At 41.1% G+C, this 23,444-nt stretch overlaps 1 protein-coding gene across 1 annotated transcript in view; it reads left to right on the top strand.

Annotated features, from left to right (window-relative positions):
• LOC309548674 (uncharacterized protein) overlaps window positions 1-23,444 on the top strand; it is a 117,963-nt gene that overhangs the window by 21,716 nt on the left and 72,803 nt on the right. The window contains 6 exon segments of the mRNA XM_082248636.1: window positions 4,037-4,124; window positions 6,806-7,022; window positions 8,192-8,452; window positions 10,907-11,042; window positions 21,497-21,632; window positions 23,334-23,341. Coding sequence (XP_082104762.1) covers window positions 4,037-4,124; window positions 6,806-7,022; window positions 8,192-8,452; window positions 10,907-11,042; window positions 21,497-21,632; window positions 23,334-23,341 — 846 coding nt within the window.

The following is a 23,444-nucleotide window of genomic DNA, read 5'->3' as shown; positions in this document are numbered from 1 at the left end:
AGCACGCCACAACAAACAGCAGCACCAGCAGCTCAGATGGAACGTCTTAGCAGGAGGCAGCATTTTACCAACATGGTGGAGCAGTATGTGTGCACACGCCTACATGTAGTGAATGACGGGTCTGCCCCCTTCAACTTCTGGGTCTCCAAATTGGGCACATGGCCTGAGCTTGCCCTTTACGCCTTGGAGGTGCTGGCGTGCCCTGCAGCCAGTGTATTATCTGAACGGGTATTTAGCACGGCTGGGGGCGTTATAACAGACAAGCGCAGCCGCCTGTCCAGAGACAATGTGGACAAGCTCACGTTCATTAAAATGAACCAGGCATGGATCCCACGGGACTTTTCCGTACCTTATGCAGAATAGCAATGGATACCGACCTTACCCACCCATTGTTCCATTTTTGCTCTTTCTCACTCTTTTGGGGTGTATCCTCATTTAAAATTTTTGAAAAGAAGCAGTGTTGGCTACCTCGTCCTCCTCCTCAGGGCCAGATTAATGTAGGGGCTATTGGAGCTGCAGCTCCAGGCCCCTACCTTTTATATAGGCCCCGGGTTGGCCATATTCACTGTTACCGCTCTTCTGTCACTTGTAAACACAGAAGTCTGGCTTCTATGCTCGCTTCCCCAGGCAGCACCCTCAGAACCTCCCCACACAGCGTGAAGGCCGGACAAGGAGGGACAGTTGGCGATGCATGGATGTGTTTATGGGCTTCAGAGACAGCATCCCATGTTGAATTAGGCATGCATGGCTGCACCCTTCCTCCTCTGGGTGCATGGCAAGGCACGGCCCTTAAGGCCCTTCAAAATCCTCAGCACCAAGCCCATGATGCTGTTAATCCGGCCCTGGTCCTCCTCCACCGCCGCTTCCACCTACACCGCCCATAGGTGTGCGCAGCCTATTGCATTAAGGTGTGCACCCCAAAGTTGAAATACACATGCATGTGTTTGCCAGCAGGGAGAGTAATGTATCGGGGCCATGTACCTGTAGGCAAGGAGAAATAGAGCAGAGCAGGTCCCAGGGAGATCTTTCCCATCTCCTCACTGGCAATGCTATGTGCCCTAGGTGATTAGGGTGTGCCCAGGCACACCCAGCACACCCTGTGCGCACGCCTATGTCACCGCCACATCCACCACCACCTCAACCTCCCTCCTACTCCATATGGGCCTCGTCCTTCAGAGATGAAGAAGAACATTGTTTTATTTTTCTGTTTTTTTTTTGTTGTTTTAAGTTATTTCCCTATCCACATTTGTTTGCAGAGCACTTGCCATGCTCTTAATTACGTTTTGCTGCCATTTGCAGCACTCTAGCCCTTTCCTTTGGTGTTTTAGAGCCATTTTAGTGCCTTAAAGTTCGGGTCCCCATTGACTTCAATGGGGTTCGGTGTCCGGGAAAAGTTCGGTAAAAGTCCGGGACACGGACCCGGACTTTTTTTTAAAGTTCGGCCGAACCCGTCGAACACGGACATCTAGGTGTTCGCTCAACCCTAGTCTTAACATGTAAGTGTGCTATGTTGAATACATTGTAATTATTGCAGTTTCACTTACTCCAGCACCCTGTGTTTGCTCTTTTTCTATGTCGTGTGGAGATCCACCCCAGATTCTCTCAATATAAAAAAAGTCCTTTGTTTCTCTTAGCTGAGACTATTTATAGTTTTCCCTGCAAAAATGGGGCATTCTTACATGGATCAAGATGCTTTACAGCACTCCTTCTGCATTCATTAGATACTTGCTATTTTGTTCGAAAGAATTTGCAGTTTTCAGAAGTAAGTGGCAGGATTGTCCCCCATCCTCATTATTTTTTGTTCTTGGGATTAAAACCCCTAGCCCAAGCAATGCAACAGCCCCGAGATGTGACAGGGTTTACCATAAATGTTGCCTATTCACAGCCAATGCATTTTCTCTCCCCAACCTCTTGTCTTTTATGTCTCATTTTGGTAAACTTTCTGGACTTTATATTAACCAGTGTAAGTCGAAGTAAGATGCAGGGTTATACCCCATCCCCATTATTATTTGTTCTTGGGATTGAACCCCTAGCCCAAACAATCCAACAGCCCCAAGATCTGGCAGGGGTCACCATAAACTTTGCCTATTCGCAGTGAACGCCTTATCTCTCTTCCCAACCTCTTGTCTTTTATGTCTTGTCTTGTCAACTTTCTGTATTTTATAAATAACTAGTGTAAGTTGAAAGCTTTGCATTTCTCTGTCTCAGGTGAAACTTTGCATGCTTGTCAACTCTGCTTTTCCTTTTCCTGGTCGTTTTCTTCCTTGCCCCACCTAGTAGTTCATCTCAATCTGAGTTACAACACGGTATATCAAGTGAACTATCCAAAACTGTTTGTTCACTTGTCCTTAAGTCTTACCTCCTGAGAGTAACACATTATCTCATGGTTGGGTAGGATCATTGCAGTGTGTAACGCTCCTGCATTTTTGTAGTAGGCTGGATTTGCAGCTGCAGAATCTCCACTCAGTAGTCATGTAGAGATGTGTTGAATAACCAGATCCAACTCTCCAGACTCATCACTGTGGGCCTGTCAGCTTCAGCATACAGATATACACACTCAATAAGATGTTCCTGGAGTGATAGGATGTATATGTTAGTATGAAGATGATGTGCTGAAGGGACAGGTGTGAACAGTGACAGAGATGGTAAGCACTTGATAGAAATGTTCAGGAGAGTATTAGATGGTATTTAGGTAGAATGCAGATAGGTTAGTAATCGAGTATGGTAACAGGTGGTAAGGACAGCAGATGACAAATACAGGATAGACTAACCCAGTGCAAGGATAGATGGTAGTAGACTCAAGAGCTAGCAATCTATGTAACAGTGCAGATGATAGAATTAGTATGCATAGATAGTAACAGTCCTTAATGTGCAGAGGTAGATAGTGTAAGTAAGGTTATGGAGGATTCCCCTGTGGGGTACTTATCACTAGTAAGGTTAGTAGTAGAAGGGTCCAGTAGTGAGGGAGTGATCCAGTAGCGAGATACAGGGATCAGTAGCGAGGTTCCGGTCTGTTTCCAAGTAAAAGAAAATAGCTGGAGGTTGTAAGCTTGTAAGCATGTGGACACACAGGCAGGTTGAACGAACAATGTGAGAGAGAACGCCGGCGGTTGAAATAGCCGCTCTGCGGCGCTCGGCGATGACGTCATCCGTCTTAAAGGTGTATGCGTACCACCTAATTAGAAAGGTGGGACGCATATCAAAAGAAAATAGAAAATAAGGGTACCAGAGGTACCAGAATCTTACACAGTGACACTGTTGTCAAAAATATTATATTTTGCTCAGGTTTTACCTGCCCCTCTCCTGCGTCAACGACTTAATGCAATGCAAAAACGTATCTTGCACTGCATTTGGAAAGGTACTTTTCCTCGAGTGGCTAAATCTATCTTGTATAGATCTAAGCTTCATAGTGACCTGGACCTTCCTGTATTACAGCTGTATTACCAAGTGGCTCAAATTACACAGCTGGCCCATTGGCAGTCCCTTTACAATAGTCCTCCTGCAGGTCTCTCTGGAGGCATATGTATGTGATCCTAACTCGATAAACATTCTCCTTTGGCTGAACTGTAGGGAAAGGGGGCTTACCTTCTTTGTAGGTATGGGATAACTAAAAAATTCAGGATAAACTGGTCTCACTTCATACTCCCACTGCTTTCTGTACTGGGCAACCCTGCTTTTATGCTGTTTTTTTTCCCCCATATCTGTTTCATACGTGGCTTCAGCAGCCATTTTAATCATCTATTTTTTTTTAACATTTGGGACTCTTAGGGAAAAAAATCTAACTTTGAAGCTAGACATGTGTTTCAGTACCTGTAAATCAACCAATTTCTACAATCCTGAACACAAATATACTGGGTGATAATAATGAACCAGTAGGAATACCATATTCTCCTGTGTTTTTTTTTTTTTTGTTAACACCATTGATGAGAAAGGTATTTTTACAGTATATTGCATAGTTAACCTGTATGTCATTATGTTTTGGACCTCATTTACTTTACAGACAAAATATTTTCTAAATTCTAATTTCTGTTTACAGATGACAAAGTAATCCCACTTTTTGTGCCCCAGTGTGGATCTTGCAGAGCCTGTAAAAGTTTAAATAGCAACTTCTGTGAAAAAAATGAGTAAGAACATAATTTTGCTTTTAGTGCCTATTCTAACTGCAAGTTATATGAGAGTATAAAGCAAACTTTAAATCCTTAGCTGTTAAATTTTAGTTTTAATGTTATAATGCCTATCTTTACAGGTATATAATAACAATGTTTGACTATTAAGGGTGCCTTACAGTCTCAAAGTGAACAGGCCCAATTTCATGAATGGTCCACAACTGTTCAAAACATGTTCGAATATGCACAGGATCTAAAGTTGGCCATGCTTTTTTTTTATGTTCAGCCAGTAGGCAGCAGTTCACTGCCCTATAGAAAAATCTTGGCTGATTGATGTCAGTAATGTGTTAATGTAAGTTTTTTTTTTTTTTTTTTTTTTTTTAGCACAGTTTGCTGTATTTTGGCTAATAGGGCTATGCATGAGACTGTGTATGTCTACATTTGAAATTCAGGTTCCTTTTTAACTAAATTAGGGTTTTTGGTATGTATTAACATTCAGATTGCACAAAAATGAGCCTTTATTTCATAAGTCATAAAAGTGTAAGAGAGTAAGTAAAAAAACTTGTTTTTGTTGACTTCAGTAAGTGAAGACTGAGAAGAGTTTAAAAATTTGCATTTTATATGAACAAAGCTTGTGTTTGGGCAGCTGGGTCTTTTCCAGATTTAGTCAAAGACATACTGTATGTAGCCAAGCATGATTAGGGCATATTGACACCTTTGGCAGATTTCTTGATTGAAAAAGAGTAGGTGAAACAGATGCTTGATAGCCATCCTGGGAAATTTCCATGCTACAGTTTCCAGCCTTCCACAAATCCAACACATTATTTACTGTAATGCAACTCTATGAGCTTCATTCTGTATATTATGGTAATAGAGGCCTCAGCCAGGGAAAATGCATCGTTAAGTTTAGTTTACCAATTCTAACCCTAGATGGTGTTTTCTATTCTAGAAGACCCCGTACAAGTCAAAGAAAGCTAAAGACCTTTTGGAAGTTTTTCAATGCTTAACTAATAAATGACAGAGAAGTGCTTTTTAATATTGGTCCAAAGAATCGTTTTATCTGTCAGAGAAGGGGAGAGCATCTTTCCTACCTTATTTTGGGCTAATTTGTCCATATCCTGACATATTCCACCCCTACATGTTTAGATGTAGTGCTTCAGAATAACTTGATATCTATAATTCGCCATATCTTGTTCTAATTTTCTGCATCTAATTTTAATGCATTAACTGGCATTAAAAAAATAACTAAATGGCAATAAACTCCTGGTAGGTAAAGATTTTGGTAGAAAATACTTTTATGCCAAACAATTGTTCTAACTGTCTGCTACCCCCTTTTACACTGCTTCTGGCATATGTAAGATGCCAAGAACGTAGACAGCTTCCAGAATAATATAATCCAAGCAAGCATGAACACATGCAAATGCATTTGGGAGGTCAAAGCATCCCCCATCATCAGGGCTAGAATACAAATATATATGAATAGCAAAAAGTGTATTCATTATATATACTGTAAAAACACAAATAAGGGCAAGAAAATCTTTAAAATGCCATTGTGCCATGACACCAAATGGAAAAGAATACTATTTCATATCATTTATAAAATATATTCTAGCTCCGATGAAGGGTGGATTTATTGGTTATTCCTTTTCTACTGGTTGTGACTTTGCTATCAAGAAAGAGACATACGGACTTCAAATTCATCATTTGGCACTTGGTGCCTTCTTTTTACCTAGTAACATTAGGGTGTCCATAGTGTTTTCTCTGGATGCACCCTCAGCTATGCTGTTCATTATCCATACATTCAACAGAGACTCCCATCTGCCATTTTTTCAAACACTGCTAAAGAAAACCTAAAAAGGTGTGGTTTTCTCATGTTACAACAGATTTATCCTAGCTTAAATGAATGTACAAATAGATAATTGGCAGTCATCTGAAATGCTGTAGCTGTATATTTAACTTGACAAATTTACATTTATCAACTTTAGATGTGCTTATTCAAAAATATACCCATTAGGTACAAAACATTTTAGCTACAAAACTGCCAATGATATTCGAAATACCATATTTTCCTAAGAGTTGGCTTCTATTTTCTTTAATATTTATTTTTAGAGTGATTGTAAACCTTAGACATGAAATATGAACAAAGCATATGCCTCTATGGTGAAATTTCTGTCTGCTGCCTCATTCATCTGCTATCTGAATGGGTCACTTCTTAGAAGTTTTCCTGACACCAAGAGAAATAATGTGACAGGGAAGGAAGCTCAAGCACCGTCTGTGATTGACAGCCTCCACTCTGTTCCTGTGTGTTGTGTGAAGGGGGTGTGTCCCTTCCCTCCAATCAGATTTCAGAACTTCCATCAATGAGCTCTGCAGAGTGTAACTTCAGTTCCCCACCCCCTGATTTCTGAAGCTCAGACAAGCTGTAGAACTTAAGTAGGAGGATTTTTTCATCTCTGTTTATCACCTAGGACCAGTCACTTCACTGGGTATATATAAAGATTTACAGTCAGTTTAAATGTTTTGAAAACCTATGTCATCCTAATATTCTAATACTGTTTTAAAGGTCCATCTGTAACTAAAATATGAGTTAAGTGGAATAAACCTTTAGCATCCATGTCTTTTGAACAAAATCTTTAATGGCATTGCATTGTTTCAAAGCTCTCATCATCTTATCATTCTAATATTGTTTTATTAAACAGCATGGGTGCCAAAACAGGGCTGATGGCGGACATGACCAGCCGATTTACTTGTAGAGGCAAACCAATTTACAACCTAATGGGTACAAGCACTTTCACTGAATATACTGTTGTGGCTGACATAGCCGTTGCCAAAATAGACCCTAAAGCCCCTCTTGAAAGTTGCCTTATAGGCTGTGGATTTGCTACTGGATATGGTGCAGCTGTAAATACTGCTAAGGTAATTATCTTTTTCATTTTATTATGAAACCGTTGGCAATAAAGGACTTTTCTTTAATATTTTGGGTATATGTACATATCCATAACTTTGTTTTGCATAAAATGGGATTCAGAAGTTATATACAGTGGGAAAAATAAGTATCGAACATGTCATGATTTTTCTAGGTAAATATATTGGTGCTATTAACATGACATATTCACTGCATGTTGGTAACAACCCATGCAATCTATACATGCAAAGAAACCAAATCAAAAAAGTTTAGAAATTAAGTTATGTGTAATAAAATGGAATGACACAAGAAAAAAAGGATTGAACATGCTAAATGTAATTTATTTAATACTTCATACAAAATTAGTTGTTAGTAATAACAGCTTTAAGACGCCCCTTGTATGGAGAAACTAGTTGCATGCATTGCTCAGGTGTGATTTTGACCCATTCTTCCACACAAACAGTGTTCAAATCTTGAAGGTTCTGTAGACCTCTTCTATGAACTCTGATCATTAGTTATTTCCATAGATTTTATATTGGATTCAAGTCAGGTGATTGGCTGGGCCATTCTAGCATTTTATTTCTTTGAAACCAATTGAGAGTTTCCTTAGCTTTGTGTTTGGGATCATTGTCTTCAATGAATGAAACATGATCTAGAATGGAGAACTGGTAAATTATTGAATGGAGGACTGGTGGATGATGATCTGCCCCCTCCATTCATAGATTCTGATTCATTCATAGAAATCATAGCATGACTTCTATGAACGGAGGATGTAGGATGAAAAGACGGACATAATCAGGCTGTCTTGATGAGAGTCTGTGGCAGCCCCTTAAGCTGGATACACACTATACAACTTTTGTTGGTAGATTTCCTTTAGATTTACCTTTACTATGTAGTGCAAGGGCCTGCCTGATTGCATACAAATTGAAAGTGTTTAGGTTTGAGCTCATAATATATGGTTTTGGTAGATCTAAAGGAAAAAATCTGAAGAAAATTTAATAGTGTGTATCCAGCTTTAGTTGTATTAGCCCCCCACCACACTGGAAGGTTATGGCGGTGGGGGTTGGGAAAGCATGAACGCAGGAAGATTTTCACTCACAAAAGAGAAACTAGCATAAAGGGACACATTCTATTTTTTATTTTAGCTACACTTAGGCTTTAACCATATATTTTCTCTCAGGTAACTCCGGGTTCTACCTGTGCTGTTTTCGGATTGGGAGGTGTTGGCTTCTCAGCTATAGTTGGATGCAAAGCTGCTGGAGCTTCTCGTATTATTGGGGTTGGAACCCATAAAGACAAATTTCCAAAAGCCATTGAATTGGGAGCAACAGAATGCCTAAACCCAAAAGATTATGATAAACCAATCTATGAAGTCATTTGTGAGAAGACTAACGGAGGTGTAGATTATGCCGTTGAATGTGCTGGACGCATTGAAACTATGGTATGTAAAAACATGTTGATGTTATCATTTAATATATATTTAAATATACATACTAAACAATCTAGAATGTGACTTGCCAGTTACAGTTTTAAACCAGAACTAAATATAACTTAAAACCCTACCAGTTTTTTTTCCATCTGTGCCAAATTGGGGAGATTTCCTTTCACGTCCTGTCCTATAGTCAAGACAGGAAGTCCTTTCAGGGAAATCCCTGGTTGTCCCCAGGATCACTCTAATACTCATCTAGGGGCAACTGAAAATATGGAATTTTCTTTTATTTTCACTTTCGATAATAATGGTCACCAGGACAAATAGAGGGTTAATTTCCCTAACAGGGGCACAGGCAACAATAAAAACCTGACAAATGATCTAATCCCATCCACCCTATGCAAAATGAAAGAAAAAGTTAGTAACAGTGTTAGATTTTTTTTTTTTTTGGTATATAGCAACATACTCATTAGATAAAATCCTATTACGTGAAGGTGGCTCCTTCTGATAAAAATCTTCCCTGCAGTGCCTTCTTCATAGCTGCAAGATACTGCCCAGAGCAACTGTCTTTTGGCACTGTGCGAGTTAACAGTAGCTGCTGCTACTGAGAAAAGTTGTGTTGCCCACTCCTCTTTTTCCTCTCCACAATTCATACTGCTTGTATCACTACTCTCCCAAAATGCATTGCGTTCTATCAATAAGCTGTGGAGACCTGTGATTCAATTGCTCCTCTTCCATTCACAGAAGTCAATACATTAAGGGAGAGTAGTAATACAATCAAAATTATTGAACTACCAAAGGGTAAATAAACAAGATCAAAATAAACAGCAATTAGTGATGAAAAGTCAAAAAAGGTGCGCAAATCAATAAGTAGAAGCAGCACTAGAAAAATATGTAAATGAAGTGAAAGTGGATAGTAATGCGCTTCAATAGTAAACCAACAATATTAATGTGTAAAACAATCAAATCTTGTAGGTGCAAAAATAGTGCACAAAATTGGAGGACTATAGAATCATGTGTAAACAAAATACAGTTTATCAATTAAAGTCCATAATCAAACATATGCAAATAATATGTTCAGTGGCGAGTCCACATTTAGATGGTGACTGTGTTCAAATTTCAACGTAGTGAATGGCCTCTTACCATGTGTTAGACAAAACAGAGCCTCCAAATAAACTTGACAATGTGATAATAAAATAACGCCCAGTGATAAAGATGGACTCTTACCAGAGATGATGGAGGTAAAAACTTCAAGCAAGGTAGGTAGATGATCCCGTGTTAGCAGGACTGAAGAGGTGGAGCACTCTCCTTGAGGATCCTCCAGATCACATCCACCCACAGCATCCAGAAAAAAAACTTTGTGCGGCTCAAGATGAAATGGCCCAAAGATGCATTCCCAAAAGAAAGAAAAGGACTAATAGTGCATTATCCTTTAAAACCAAATTTAATAAAGGCAAATACACTTACAGCAATCCATGTTAAAAAGATGCAACAAGCTGAAGAACGTCACAGCTGTCTGCAGAACGGTATCGTGACAAAATAACAGCGCGACCAGCTCCTTCCGACGTGTTTCCGCTGTGGGTGGATGTGATCTGGAGGATCCTCAAGGAGAGTGCTCCACCTCTTCAGTCCTGCTAACACGGGATCATCTACCTACCTTGCTTGAAGTTTTTACCTCCATCATCTCTGGTAAGAGTCCATCTTTATCACTGGGCGTTATTTTATTATCACATTGTCAAGTTTATTTGGAGGCTCTGTTTTGTCTAACACATGGTAAGAGGCCATTCACTACGTTGGAATTTGAACACAGTCACCATCTACAAGATTTGATTGTTTTACACATTAATATTGTTGGTTTACTATTGAAGTGCATTACTATCTACTTTCACTTCAGCAATTAGTAGAGGAGGTAAACTGTAGTGAGCTCTGTAAATTGCAAAACCTGTAATTTTAGAATTGGAGAGGGGGGGTTATAACCATTACCATTTTTTTTCCCATCTGTGCCCCATTGGGGGGATTTATTTTCACTTCCTGCTCCATAGCCAAAACAGTAAGTGAGAGGAAATCCTTCCAAAATTAGGAAATCTCTGGTCCTCAAGGTCACCAGAACAAGTGTCCTCATTGGAAGTTTATCCAATGATCATAATAAACTTTAATTACCGTAGTAGAGGAAGTAAACTGTAGTGAGCGCTGTAAATTGACTTGCATATAGAAAATACATTTAGTTCGCTTTACAGTTTAATTTACTGTTTTTTCCTGGATTTATTCATGTTGATACCCATATAAATAAAATTTCATAATTAGGAAATAATAGTATATATTTTATATAATGCAATACAATGTTTACAAAGCCATTTGTTTCTTTCCTTGAATTAAAAATGAAAACCTTTTACATAATCAAGGTAAATAACATATGCAGTTCTTGGTATGTATGCTTCTACATATGTGATATAAATCATTTTTCAGATGAATGCATTGCAATCCACTTACTGTGGTAGCGGAGTGACTGTAGTGCTTGGATTAGCATCTCCAAATGAGCGTCTTCCCCTTGATCCACTCTTACTACTGACAGGTCGGTCATTGAAAGGATCTGTCTTTGGAGGTATGGCTATATTTAACTGTAAGATATCTGTAGCTTTAAGTGTACATATGTGTATGTATTGTTTCATGTTTGTGTGTACGGTCTATATTTAACTTTAATTATCTCTAGTAAGGCTGTTGTGAGGATTCTTAAACCCCAGGGGCACCCTTGGGTGCACCGAAAACTAAAAATTAGTGGCGCACCTGGGGCACCCTTGGGCACACTGAAAAGAGAAAATATATGGATTTAAATTTAATTATGGCATAAGACAACATTGTACAGATCTGAAATTTGTCATGTTTCTGGTAAACTCTGAAAATATTTTAAAAACGTATAATTTACTAGTTAACTACAAATCATTCTATTCTATTGCAAAGAATAATAGGAAAATCAGGGAATCTTGTAGGAGAAGGTAAAGTTGGGGTGAGAATTTGTCTTGTCTAATAATTGTAACAGCCCATCCCTGTGGATTACAATGGGAGAGATCTTGCAGCCTGAACTTAGAAAAAAAAGGAAACATGTTAGGGGGTGTTTAACCACTTGCCTACAGTGCACTTTCACCCCCTTCCTGCCCAGACTGATTTTCAGCTTTCAGCGCTCTCACACTTTGAATGACAATTACTCAGTCATGCAACACTGTACCCATAAAAAATGTGTGTCCTTTTTTTCACACAAATAGATCTTTCTTTTGATGGTATTTAATAACTACTGGGTTTTTTATTTTTTGTGCTATAAATAAAAAAAGACTGAAAATATTGTGAAAAAACACATTTTTCTTTGTTTCTGTCATAAAATTTAGCAAATGAGTAATTTTTCTTCACAAATTTTGGCCAAAATTTATACTGCTACTTATCTTCGGTAAAAAATAACCCAAATAAGTGTATATTATTTGGTCTTTGTGAAAGTTATAGAGTCCACAAGCTATGGTGCAATTCATTGAAAATTGATCACACTTGATCACACCTGATGTACTGAAGGCCTATCTCATTTCTTGAGACACTAAAAAGTCAGGAAAGTACAATACCCCCCAAATGACCCCTTTTTGGAAAGTAGACATTCCAAGGTATTTAATAAGGGGCATGGTGAGTTTTTTGAAGTTGTAATTTTTTCCCACAACTCTTTGCAAAATGATGTTTTTTTTTTTTTTTTTTTTTTACAAATTGACGTATGAACAGGTTATTTCTCTCACACAGCATATGTATACTTGCAACTACACCCCAAAACACATTCTACTACTCCTCCTGAGTATGGCGATAACACATGTGTGAGACTTTTTCACAGCCTGGCCACATACAGAGGCCTAACATCCAAGTAGCACCGTCCGGCATTCTAGGAGCACAAATTACACATATCCTTTCCTGACAACCTATCGCACTTTTGAAGGCCCTGGAGCACCAGGACAATGGAAACCCCCATAAAATGACCCCATTTTGGAAAGCAAACAGCCCAACGTATAATTTTTGAGGCATAATGAGTCTTTTGAACTTTTCATTTTTTTCCACAAGTTTTTGGAAACTGTGGAAAGAAAATGAAAACACATTTTTTTTACACAAAGCTGTCCATTTATGCAATATTTCTAACACATAGCATGTACATAGCAAAAATTGCACCCCAAAATACATTCTGCTATTCCTCCTGAGTATGGCGATACCACATGTGTAACACCTTTACACAGCCTGGCCACATACAGACGCCTAACATCCAAGTAGCCCTTTTCACAAAGTTGTCCATTTATCCACTTTAAGACTGGGCCTATTTTTGACACTTGGTGTTTACAAGCTAAAATCATTTTTTTTGCTAGAAAACTACTTAGAACCCCCAAACATTATATATATTTTTTTAGCAGAGACCCTAGAGTATAAAATGGAGATCGTTGCAATATTTTTTATCACACCATACTTGCGCAGCAGTCTTCCAAATGCAATTCTTTTGAAAAAAAATTAACTTTTTTGAACTAAAAAATAAGAAAACAGTAAATTTAGCCCAAGATAATGTTACGCCGAGTAATTAGATACCCAACATGTCATGCTTCAAAATTGCGCATGCTCACAGAATGGCGCCAAACATTGGTACTTAAAAATCCCCATAGGCAACATTTTAAAAATTTCTGCAGGTTACCAGCTTAGAGTTACAGAGGAGGTCTAGGGCTCAAATTATTGCTCTCGCTCTAACGATCGCGGAGAAACCTCACATGTATGGTTTGAACACCGTTTACATATGTGGGCGGGACTTACGTATGAGTTTGCTTCTGCGCGCGAGCTAACGGGGACAGGGCGCTTTAATTTTTTTTTTATTTATTTTATTTATTATTTTTTTATTTTTACACAGTTTAAAAAAAAAAATGTTTTAATAATTTTTATTCCTATTACAAGGAATGTAAACATCCCTTGTAATAGAAATAGGCATGACAGGTCCTCTTTATTGTGAGATCTGGGGTCAAAAAGACCTCACACCTCACAACTACACTAAAAAAGAAAAAAAAATGTTGAAAAAGGAAAGAAAAAAAAAAAAAATTCCGGCCCTTTAAACCGGTTGCTAGGCAACGACTTTTGACGTAGCTCCGGTCCTCCAAGACCATAGAGTCGACTGAGGGCCATCTTGCCCTCACTCGACTTCCTGTCTCTGAGGGTCCGGACCGGATAGTTTTCCCCGCTGCTGGGGACGCGGCGGGAGGGGGGGGAGGGGCACCTATTCCCCTGCACCGTAAGGGTAATTCCGCGGCGAATCCGCCACTGGGACCACCCTTATCTGAAAGCCGTTTAAAAAAAAATACCGGGGTTATGGCAGCTATCTGCTGCCATAACCCCAGTATTTAGCTTTTAATGGCCGACGCATATAGTCGTTAGGCGGTCAGTAAGTGGTTGCATGTATATGGCAAACAGGTAACGATGACTGATGGGGTGACAGGTGACTGATGGGCTGACAGGTGACGATGACTGATGGGGTGACAGGTGACGATGACTGATGGGGTGACAGGTGACAATGACTGATGGGGTGACAGGTGACGATGATTGATGAGGTGACAGATGACGATGATTGATGAGGTGACAAGTGACGGTGATTGATGGGGTGACAGATGACAATCACTGACGGGGTGACAAGTGACGATGATTGATGGGGTGACAAGTGACGATCACTGATGGGGTGACAAGTGATGATGATTGATAGGGTGACAGGTGAAGATGACTGATGGGGTGACAGGTGACGGTGATTGATGGGGTGACAGGTGATTGATGGGGTGACAGGTGACGTGCGATGGTCACCGATGGGTGACAGGTGACGGGCGATGGTGCACGGCGGTACTGATGGCAGTCTCTGGTGACCGGTGAACTTTAGGCTACGTTCACATGTGAGCGTAGCGATCGCGGGCAGAATCACTGCGATTCTGCCCGCGATCCAGAAATCATTGCAAATCGCGGGACGCCTGTGCGTTGCCCCTGATTTGCAATAGCACCCCAAACGCTGTGCGATGTTGCTGCGATTTCCGCCTGCCAAATCGCGGTAACATCACGCAAACAACGCATGACGCCCCAAAGAAACTCTTGTACCTTTTTTGGGCGTCATGCGATGTTTGCGCGATGTTACCGCAGGCGGAAATGGCGGCAACATCGCACAGCGTTTGGGGTGCTATTGCAAATCACGGGCAACGCACAGGCGTCCCGCGATTTGCAATGATTTCTGGATCGCGGGCAGAATCGCAGTGAACGTTATGGGTGTCAATTTCTGGGCACTGATGAGGTGACTGTTGGGTGACAGGTGCAATTGGGGGGGGGGGCTGAGGACTGTGTGGGGACCTTTATTGCTGTGATTTTACATTTGACATGTGTACAGAGCAGTAACTCACTATTTCTAGCTCTGCTCTCCTCACACTGGAAACTGTATGAGGGGAGAAGAGCTAGTAACAGTGAGTTACTGCTCTGTGTTTACATTTTGTGATCGGCTGTGAATGGATTCACAGCCGATCACATAGTAAACAGTGACTGTCAGTAACTGTTTACTACCGCCGGTGACAGCTGTGTTCCTACGGAACACAGTGCCACCGACATGACCGCGCTGCGCGCTCCCGATCGCGCATGCGCGGTCATCTTGTGGGCGCCTCCATTGTGATCGCCTGTGTCATTGGAACACAGCCGATCACGTGGGAAACAGCCACGCCCATTGGCTGTTTCCCCCCCTGCCGGTGACGGGGGGTGTCCCGGCAGTGCAGGGCGGCGCGCACGCGATCGCGCCTGCCCTGCTTAAAGTGCCGCCGTCATATGACGGCGGCCCAGAACAATGGTCGCACCGCTCCGCCGTAATATGACGGTGGGCGGGCGGCATCTAGTTAAATAAACATTTAGCCCTTGTTACCTCATATTTACTTATAATTATTATTATTATTTTTTTGGCATGGGGGGGGGGGGCACAGATTTATTACACCAGTTCTACAAATAATTGACCAGTAACTGTTGTCACTGTGTGTAGCACTGTTTACACAGCGAGAGGCCAAATTTTTGCAGGACTAAAATACACTCTTAGAAATTTATACTGTTAAATAACACCCCACTTCAATATGTGGCATTGGGGGGGAGCATTGGTGTAGCACACCAGTTCAAAAAATTGGCCAGTGAGTTTGGAGCTGTGTGTACCAGGCTTCACTCAGCAAACTAGGCAATATTGTTGCATGACACAAATACACTTGAAAAAGTTTACTCAGATAACACCCCACTTCAATATGTGGCATTGGGGGGGAGCATTGGTGTAGCACACCAGTTAAAAAAAATGGCCAGTGAGTTTGGCGCTGTGTGTACCAGACTTCACTCAGCAAACTAGGCAATATTGTTGCATGACACAAATACACTTGAAAAAAGTTACTCAGATAACACCCCACTTTAATATGTGGCATTGGGGGGGAGCATTGGTGTAGCACACCAGTTCAAAAAATTGGCCAGTGAGTTAGGCACTGTGTGTACCAGACTTCACTCAGCAAACTAGGCAATATTGTTGCATGACACAAATACACTTGAAAAAGCTTACTCAGAGAACACCCCACTTCAATATGTGGCATTGGGGGGGAGCATTGGTGTAGCACACCAGTTCAAAAAATTGGACAGTGAGTTTGGCGCTGTGTGTACCAGGCTTCACTCAGCAAACTAGGCAATACTGTTGCATGACACAAATACACTTGAAAAAGTTTACTCAGATAACACCCCACTTCAATATGTGGCATTGGGGGGGGGGCACAGGCTTATTACACCAGTTATACAAATAATTTGCCAGTAACTGTTGTCACTGTGTGTAGCACTGTTTACTCAGCAAGAGGCCAAATTTTTGCAGGACTAAAATACACAATTAGAAAATTATACTGTTAAATAACACCCCACTTCCATATGTGGCATTGGGGGGGGGGGGCACAGGTTTATTACACCAGTTCTACAAATAATTGGCCAGTAACTGTTGTCACTGTGTGTAGCACTGTTTACACAGCGAGAGGCCAAATTTTTGCAGGACTAAAATACACTCTTAGAAAATTATACTGTTAACCTCCCTGGCGGTATGATTATGTCAGGAATTCTGTACCAAAAGCGGTACAATTTTTTTCATGGGAATTTGGCGTTATGTATAGGCCTACAATTCTTAGTAATTACTGACTTAAACCTGACCAAAACAAGAGTCTAGTAGACATCCCAGATGTGATAAATTTGAAACACAAACGCATGAATTATAATCGAATCAATAATATAATTTATATATATATATATATATATATATATATATATATATATATATATATATATATATATACGTGTGTATATAGGTATATACATATATATATATATATATATATATATATATATATATATATATATATATATGTGTGTGTGTGCATATATATATATATATATATATATATATATATCTATATATAATATAAAATGTGTTTTGTGCAACGTTTTTTTTTTTTTAATTTCCCTCCCTAGTTCCGCTCCCATGCAGCATTGCTGCTGCAGGGAACGGAACTAGGAAGTCATCGGACCGACAGACGAGCGGCGGGACTCTCGGCTGGCGGTCACAGCAATGAGAGATCATCGCTGGATCACCAGGACAAGGTAAGAGACACCGCTGCGCTCTCTGCACATCTACCCCCAGCGTGACTCGGGGATACCGATCCTAACCTAAAAAATCCACCCCGAGTCACGCTTGGGATTACCGCCCAGGAGGTTAAATAAAACCCCACTTCAATATGTGGCATTGGTGTAGCACACCAGTTCCAAAAATTGGCCAGTGAGTTAGGCACTGTGTGTACCAGACTTCACTCAGCAAACGAGGCAATATTGTTGCATGACACAAATACACTTGAAAAAGTTTACTCAGATAACACCCCACTTTAATATGTGGCATTGGGGGGGAGCATTGGTGTAGCACACCAGTTTAAAAAATTGGCCAGTGAGTTTGGGGCTGTGTGTCCCAGACTTCACTCAGCAAACTAGGCAATATTGCTGCATGACACAAAAACACTTGAAAAAGTTTACTCAGATAACACCCCACTTCAATATGTGGCATTGGGGGGGGGGGGGCACAGGCTTATTACACCAGTTCTACAAATAATTGGCCAGTAACTGTTGTCACTGTGTGTAGCACTGTTTACACAGCAAGAGGCCAAATTTTTGCAGGACTAAAATACACTCTTAGAAAATGATACTGTTAAATAACACCCCACTTCAATATGTGGCATTGGGGGGGAGCATTGGTGTAGCACACCAGTTCAAAAATTGGCCAGTGAGTTTGGCGCTGTGTGTACCAGGCTTCACTCAGCAAGCTAGGCAATATTGTTGCATGACACAAATACACTTGAAAAAGTTTACTCAGATAACACCCCACTTTAATATGTGGCATTGGGGGGGAGCATTGGTGTAGCACACCAGTTTAAAAAATTGGCCAGTGAGTTTGGGGCTGTGTGTCCCAGACTTCACTCAGCAAACTAGGCAATATTGTTGCATGACACAAAAACACTTGAAAAAGTTTACTCAGATAACACCCCACTTCAATATGTGGCATTGGGGGGGGGGGGGCACAGGCTTATTACACCAGTTCTACAAATAATTGGCCAGTAACTGTTGTCACTGTGTGTAGCACTGTTTACACAGCAAGAGGCCAAATTTTTGCAGGACTAAAATACACTCTTAGAAAATGATACTGTTAAATAACACCCCACTTAAATTATCTGGCATTGGGGGGGAGCATTGGTGTAGCACACCAGTTCAAAAAATTGGCCAGTGAGTTTGGCGCTGTGTGTACCAGGCTTCACTCAGCAAACTAGGCAATATTGTTGCATGACACAAATACACTTGAAAAAGTTTACTCAGATAACACCCCACTTCAATATGTGGCATTGGGGGGGGGGGCACAGGCTTATTACACCAGTTCTACAAATAATTTGCCAGTAACTGTTGTCACTGTGTGTAGCACTGTTTACTCAGCAAGAGGCCAAATTTTTGCAGGACTAAAATACACAATTAGAAAATTATACTGTTAAATAACACCCCACTTCCATATGTGGCATTGGGGGGGGGGGGGGCACAGGTTTATTACACCAGTTCTACAAATAATTGGCCAGTAACTGTTGTCACTGAGTGTAGCACTGCTTACACAGCGAGAGGCCAAATTTTTGCAGGACTAAAATACACTCTTAGAAAATTATACTGTTAAATAACACCCCACTTCAATATGTGGTATTGGGGGGTGGGGGGGGCACAGGTTTATTACACCAGTTCTACAAATAATTGGCCAGTAACTGTTGTCACTGTGTGTAGCACTGTTTACACAGCGAGAGGCCAAATTTTTGCAGGACTAAAATACACTCTTAGAAAATTATACTGTTAACCTCCCTGGCGGTATGATTATGTCAGGAATTCTGTACCAAAAGCGGTACAATTTTTTTCATGGAAATTTGGCGTTATGCATTATAGGCCTACAATTCTTAGTAATTACTGACTTAAACCTGACCAAAACAAGAGTCTAGTAGTCATCCCAGATGTGATAAATTTGAAACACAAACGCATGAATTATAATCGAATCAATAATATAATTATATATATATATATATATATATATATATATATATATATATACGTGTGTATATAGGTATATATATATATATATATATATATATATGTGTGTGTGTGCATATATATATATATATATATAATATAAAATGTGTTATGTGTTTTGTGCAACGTTTTTTTTTTTAATTTCCCTCCCTAGTTCCGCTCCCATGCAGCATTGCTGCTGCAGGGAACGGAACTAGGAAGTCATCGGACCGACAGACGAGCGGCGGGACTCTCGGCTGGCGGTCACAGCAATGAGAGATCATCGCTGGATCACCAGGACAAGGTAAGAGACATCGCTGCGCTCTCTGCACATCTACCCCGAGCGTGACTCGGGGATACCGATCCTAACCTAAAAATTCCACCCCGAGTCACGCTCGGGATTACTGCCCAGGAGGTTAAATAAAACCCCACTTCAATATGTGGCATTGGTGTAGCACACCAGTTCCAAAAATTGGCCAGTGAGTTAGGCACTGTGTGTACCAGACTTCACTCAGCAAACGAGGCAATATTGTTGCATGACACAAATACACTTGAAAAAGTTTACTCAGATAACACCCCACTTAATATGTGGCATTGGGGGGGAGCATTGGTGTAGCACACCAGTTTAAAAAATTGGCCAGTGAGTTTAGGGCTGTGTGTCCCAGACTTCACTCAGCAAACTAGGCAATATTGTTGCATGACACAAAAAACACTTGAAAAAGTTTACTCAGATAACACCCCACTTCAATATGTGGCATTGGGGGGGGGGGCACAGGCTTATTACACCAGTTCTACAAATAATTGGCCAGTAACTGTTGTCACTGTGTGTAGCACTGTTTACACAGCAAGAGGCCACATTTTTGCAGGACTAAAATACACTCTTAGAAAATGATACTGTTAAATAACACCCCACTTCAATATGTGGCATTGGGGGGGGGGGGGACACAGGTTTATTACACCAGTTCTACAAATAAGTGGCCAGTAACTGTTGTCACTGAGTGTAGCACTGCTTACACAGCGAGAGGCCAAATTTTTGCAGGACTAAAATACACTCTTAGAAAATTATACTGTTAAATAAAACCCCACTTCAATATGTGGCATTGGTGTAGCACACCAGTTCAAAAAATTGGCCAGTGAGTTAGGCGCTGTGTGTACCAGACTTCACCCAGCAAACTAGGCAGTATTGTTGCATGACACAAATACACTTGAAAAATTTTACTCAGATAACACCCCACTTCAATATGTGGCATTGGGGGGGCAATTGGTCTATCACACCAGTTATAATACATTATAAGTGCTTTTGTCACTGTGTGTAGTGCTGCTGCAGAAACGCTCAGTCTCACCGCCACACCTGTCACAATGCTGCACAGTGCACAATAATAGTACTAATCCACTATAATATGCTTTCTACAAAGTGTATTAAACTGTGGATTACCCCCCTCCCCCCCCCCCTTTTTAGTGCACTGCACAGCAATACCAAAAAATTTGCAGCCCTTTACATGACTTTTGTGGACATTAACAGAGAAATTTGTGCATGACTGCAGCCGATCTCTAACTGCCCCTAAAGTAACCACTGGATACCTTCCCTATAGTAAAGAGACTGTAATAGACCCTATAACAACATTGGAGCCTTTTAAATGACTTTTGTGGACATTGACAAAGCGATTTCTGTGTGACTGCAGCCGATCTCTAACTGCCCCAAAAGCAACCACAGGATACCTGGCCCTATAGTAAAGAGACTGTAATAGACCCTAAAACGACATTGGAGTATTTTATATGACTTTGGTGGACATTGACAAAGAGATTTCTGTGTGACTGCAGCCGATCTCTAACTGCCCCTAAAGCAACCACAGGATACCTGGCCCTATAGTAAAGACACTGTAATAGACCCTAAAACGACATTGGAGCATTTTAAATGACTTTGGTGGACATTAACAAAGCGATTTCTGTGTGACTGCAGCCAATCTCTAACTGCCCCTAAAGTAACCACAGGATTCCTCTCCCTAAGCTCTAAAGATACTAGACCTATACCGAAATACCAGCCCTCAAAAGGACTTTTGTGGACATTGACAGAGCGATTTGTGACTGCAGCCGATCTCTAACTGCCCCTAAAGCAACCACTGGATACCTGTCCCTAACCTGAAAAGAGACTGTAGAAGGCCTATACCGAAATACAAGCCCTGTGTTCACAAATTTGGCGGGTAGCGAACAAGCATAATTTGCCGCGAACCGCAAGGCCATCTCTAAAGGCTGTAACATAACAAAATGTGGAAAAAGTGAAGTGCTGTGAATACTTTCCGGATGCACTGTAAACTCAATATGCCTCAGTGGTGAACATTTTGGCATGTTTGCCTTGGGTGCACATCCTTGTCTCTGCACTGAATAAAACATGATTTTATTTTGTAGGCTTTAAAGGAGAAGAAGTCTCAAAGCTTGTAGATGATTACATGAAGAAAAAAATTAATGTTAACTTCTTGGTGAGCACAAAATTGACACTGGATCAAATCAACAAGGCATTTGAGCTACTCAGCAGTGGACAAGGGTATGTATAAAACACTGAAAATTATTGCATACTTAGTGTAAAACTATATGCATCATGAGTTTTATGTTAAAAGGGATTTTAACCTATAATCATTTATTTAAAAACAATGTATGTGAATTTTAGATGGCTGACTTAACCTATGCCTAAATCTTCCAAACAGAATAATTTGCTGTTAAATTGAACAGCCCATTGCATGGAACTTCCGATTTAAGGCCTCCTGACCCCCTGACATGCAACATTTGTCATGTCAATTTTTATGGGGGGGAGCGGGTACCCAGATTTGACAGGTACCCGCTTCCACTTCCACTTGGGCCGCCTAGGTGGCTCAAGCAGAAGTTCTCCTCTCCCCCTCCCTTCCTGCAATCTTCTGGGACACGTCACAGGGCCCAGAAGATTTTCCGTCCACTCAGGACATGCAGAGGGACTTGCAAATGCGCAATGCGCACCCGGCTGTGAAGCCGCAAGCTGTCACAGACGGATGCCCACACTAGAGATGCCAGCGCCACGGGCAGTGCTGTATCTTGGCCTAGGCTGACAAGGTCCAGGCCTGGGGGTGGCACATTGCAGGGGGCAGCGAAAAAAAGCTGCAAACCGCACAAAAAAAAAACAGCCTCCTCCTTGCTCCCGCACGAAAAGGGTCCCCGTCGGCTTGCGCTATACTTTTAGTATAGTGCCAGTCTTATCGGGAAAATTGGGCCGGAGGGCAGGGTACAGGAGACAAATCAGTCTGGCACCCACATAAAGCAGTCACACTGCTACCTGCCGGTATGATAATGCCAGCCGGTGAAGACATTCGGACAGACCGCAGGCTGCCGACCACGCTTAATACAACTGGCCCGACGGCCGCCAATGCTAATAAATGTGGCACTGTAGCCTAATACTCCACCTACCCTCCTCCGCTCCCAGGCATGGCAGGCATCATGCCAATAATATAATTTCATCTCTCTCTGATGGCCTCTGATGAGGCCGCACTGATATGCTGCTCTGATGAGGCTGCACTGATGGGCAGTAATGAGGCTGCACTGATGGGCGCTGATGAGGCTGAACTTATGGGCACTGATAGACTGTGGTTGTGGTCTACAGATGACAGGGCGGGTCATAAACAGGAAGGGGTGTGGCATTTACAGGAAGGCGTGGGTCATATTTAAATTAGGGGGTGCCCAAGTTTAGTCAGGCCTAGGGCAGCACAAAACCTAAATACACCACTGGCCACGGGGCGAAGAGGGAGAGAACAGGGGCTCCCGCCGGCCACATCGCTGGATCGTGGGACAGATGAGTATGTGTTTATTAAAAGTTACCAGCCACACTTTTTGTAGCTGCTGACTTTTAATAAACACAAAAACAGGTGGAACTCCACTTTAAAGTGAAACTGATCCCATCAATTTAATGGTCTCCCAAAACAGTTACACTCAAGGCATGTCATGAATAAAAACTGTAATGTGTGCTTAAAGGAATTGATCATCAAATGGTTGGTGTCATTACGGATCACATGGGCAGCACCATGGCATCTGCAGGTCAAACAGAGGCTAAGATGGCAGCTTCCTCGGCTGTAAAGCATAGGGGGATTTAGTTACTGTAATTAATACCATGCATAGTGAAGACTTTACTTTATAACATGCCCTCACTGTACTGAAAACATATAATGCCTAAATCTTAAACAATGCAAATAAAAGTTTTTCCCCTATTTTTTTTTTTTTTTAGGGTTCGAAGCATTATGATATACTAAGCTGAAACTGGATCTGCCAGCAAATTATTTCTTTTTGCACTCTTCAGTCCGTTTTACTCTTTAATATTCAACAATATTTTACATGG

Source organism: Pelophylax lessonae (genome assembly GCF_965119305.1).
Source record: "Pelophylax lessonae genome assembly, chromosome: 1".
NCBI lineage: Eukaryota > Metazoa > Chordata > Amphibia > Anura > Ranidae > Pelophylax > Pelophylax lessonae.
This window is presented reverse-complemented; position numbering and strand designations above follow the sequence as displayed.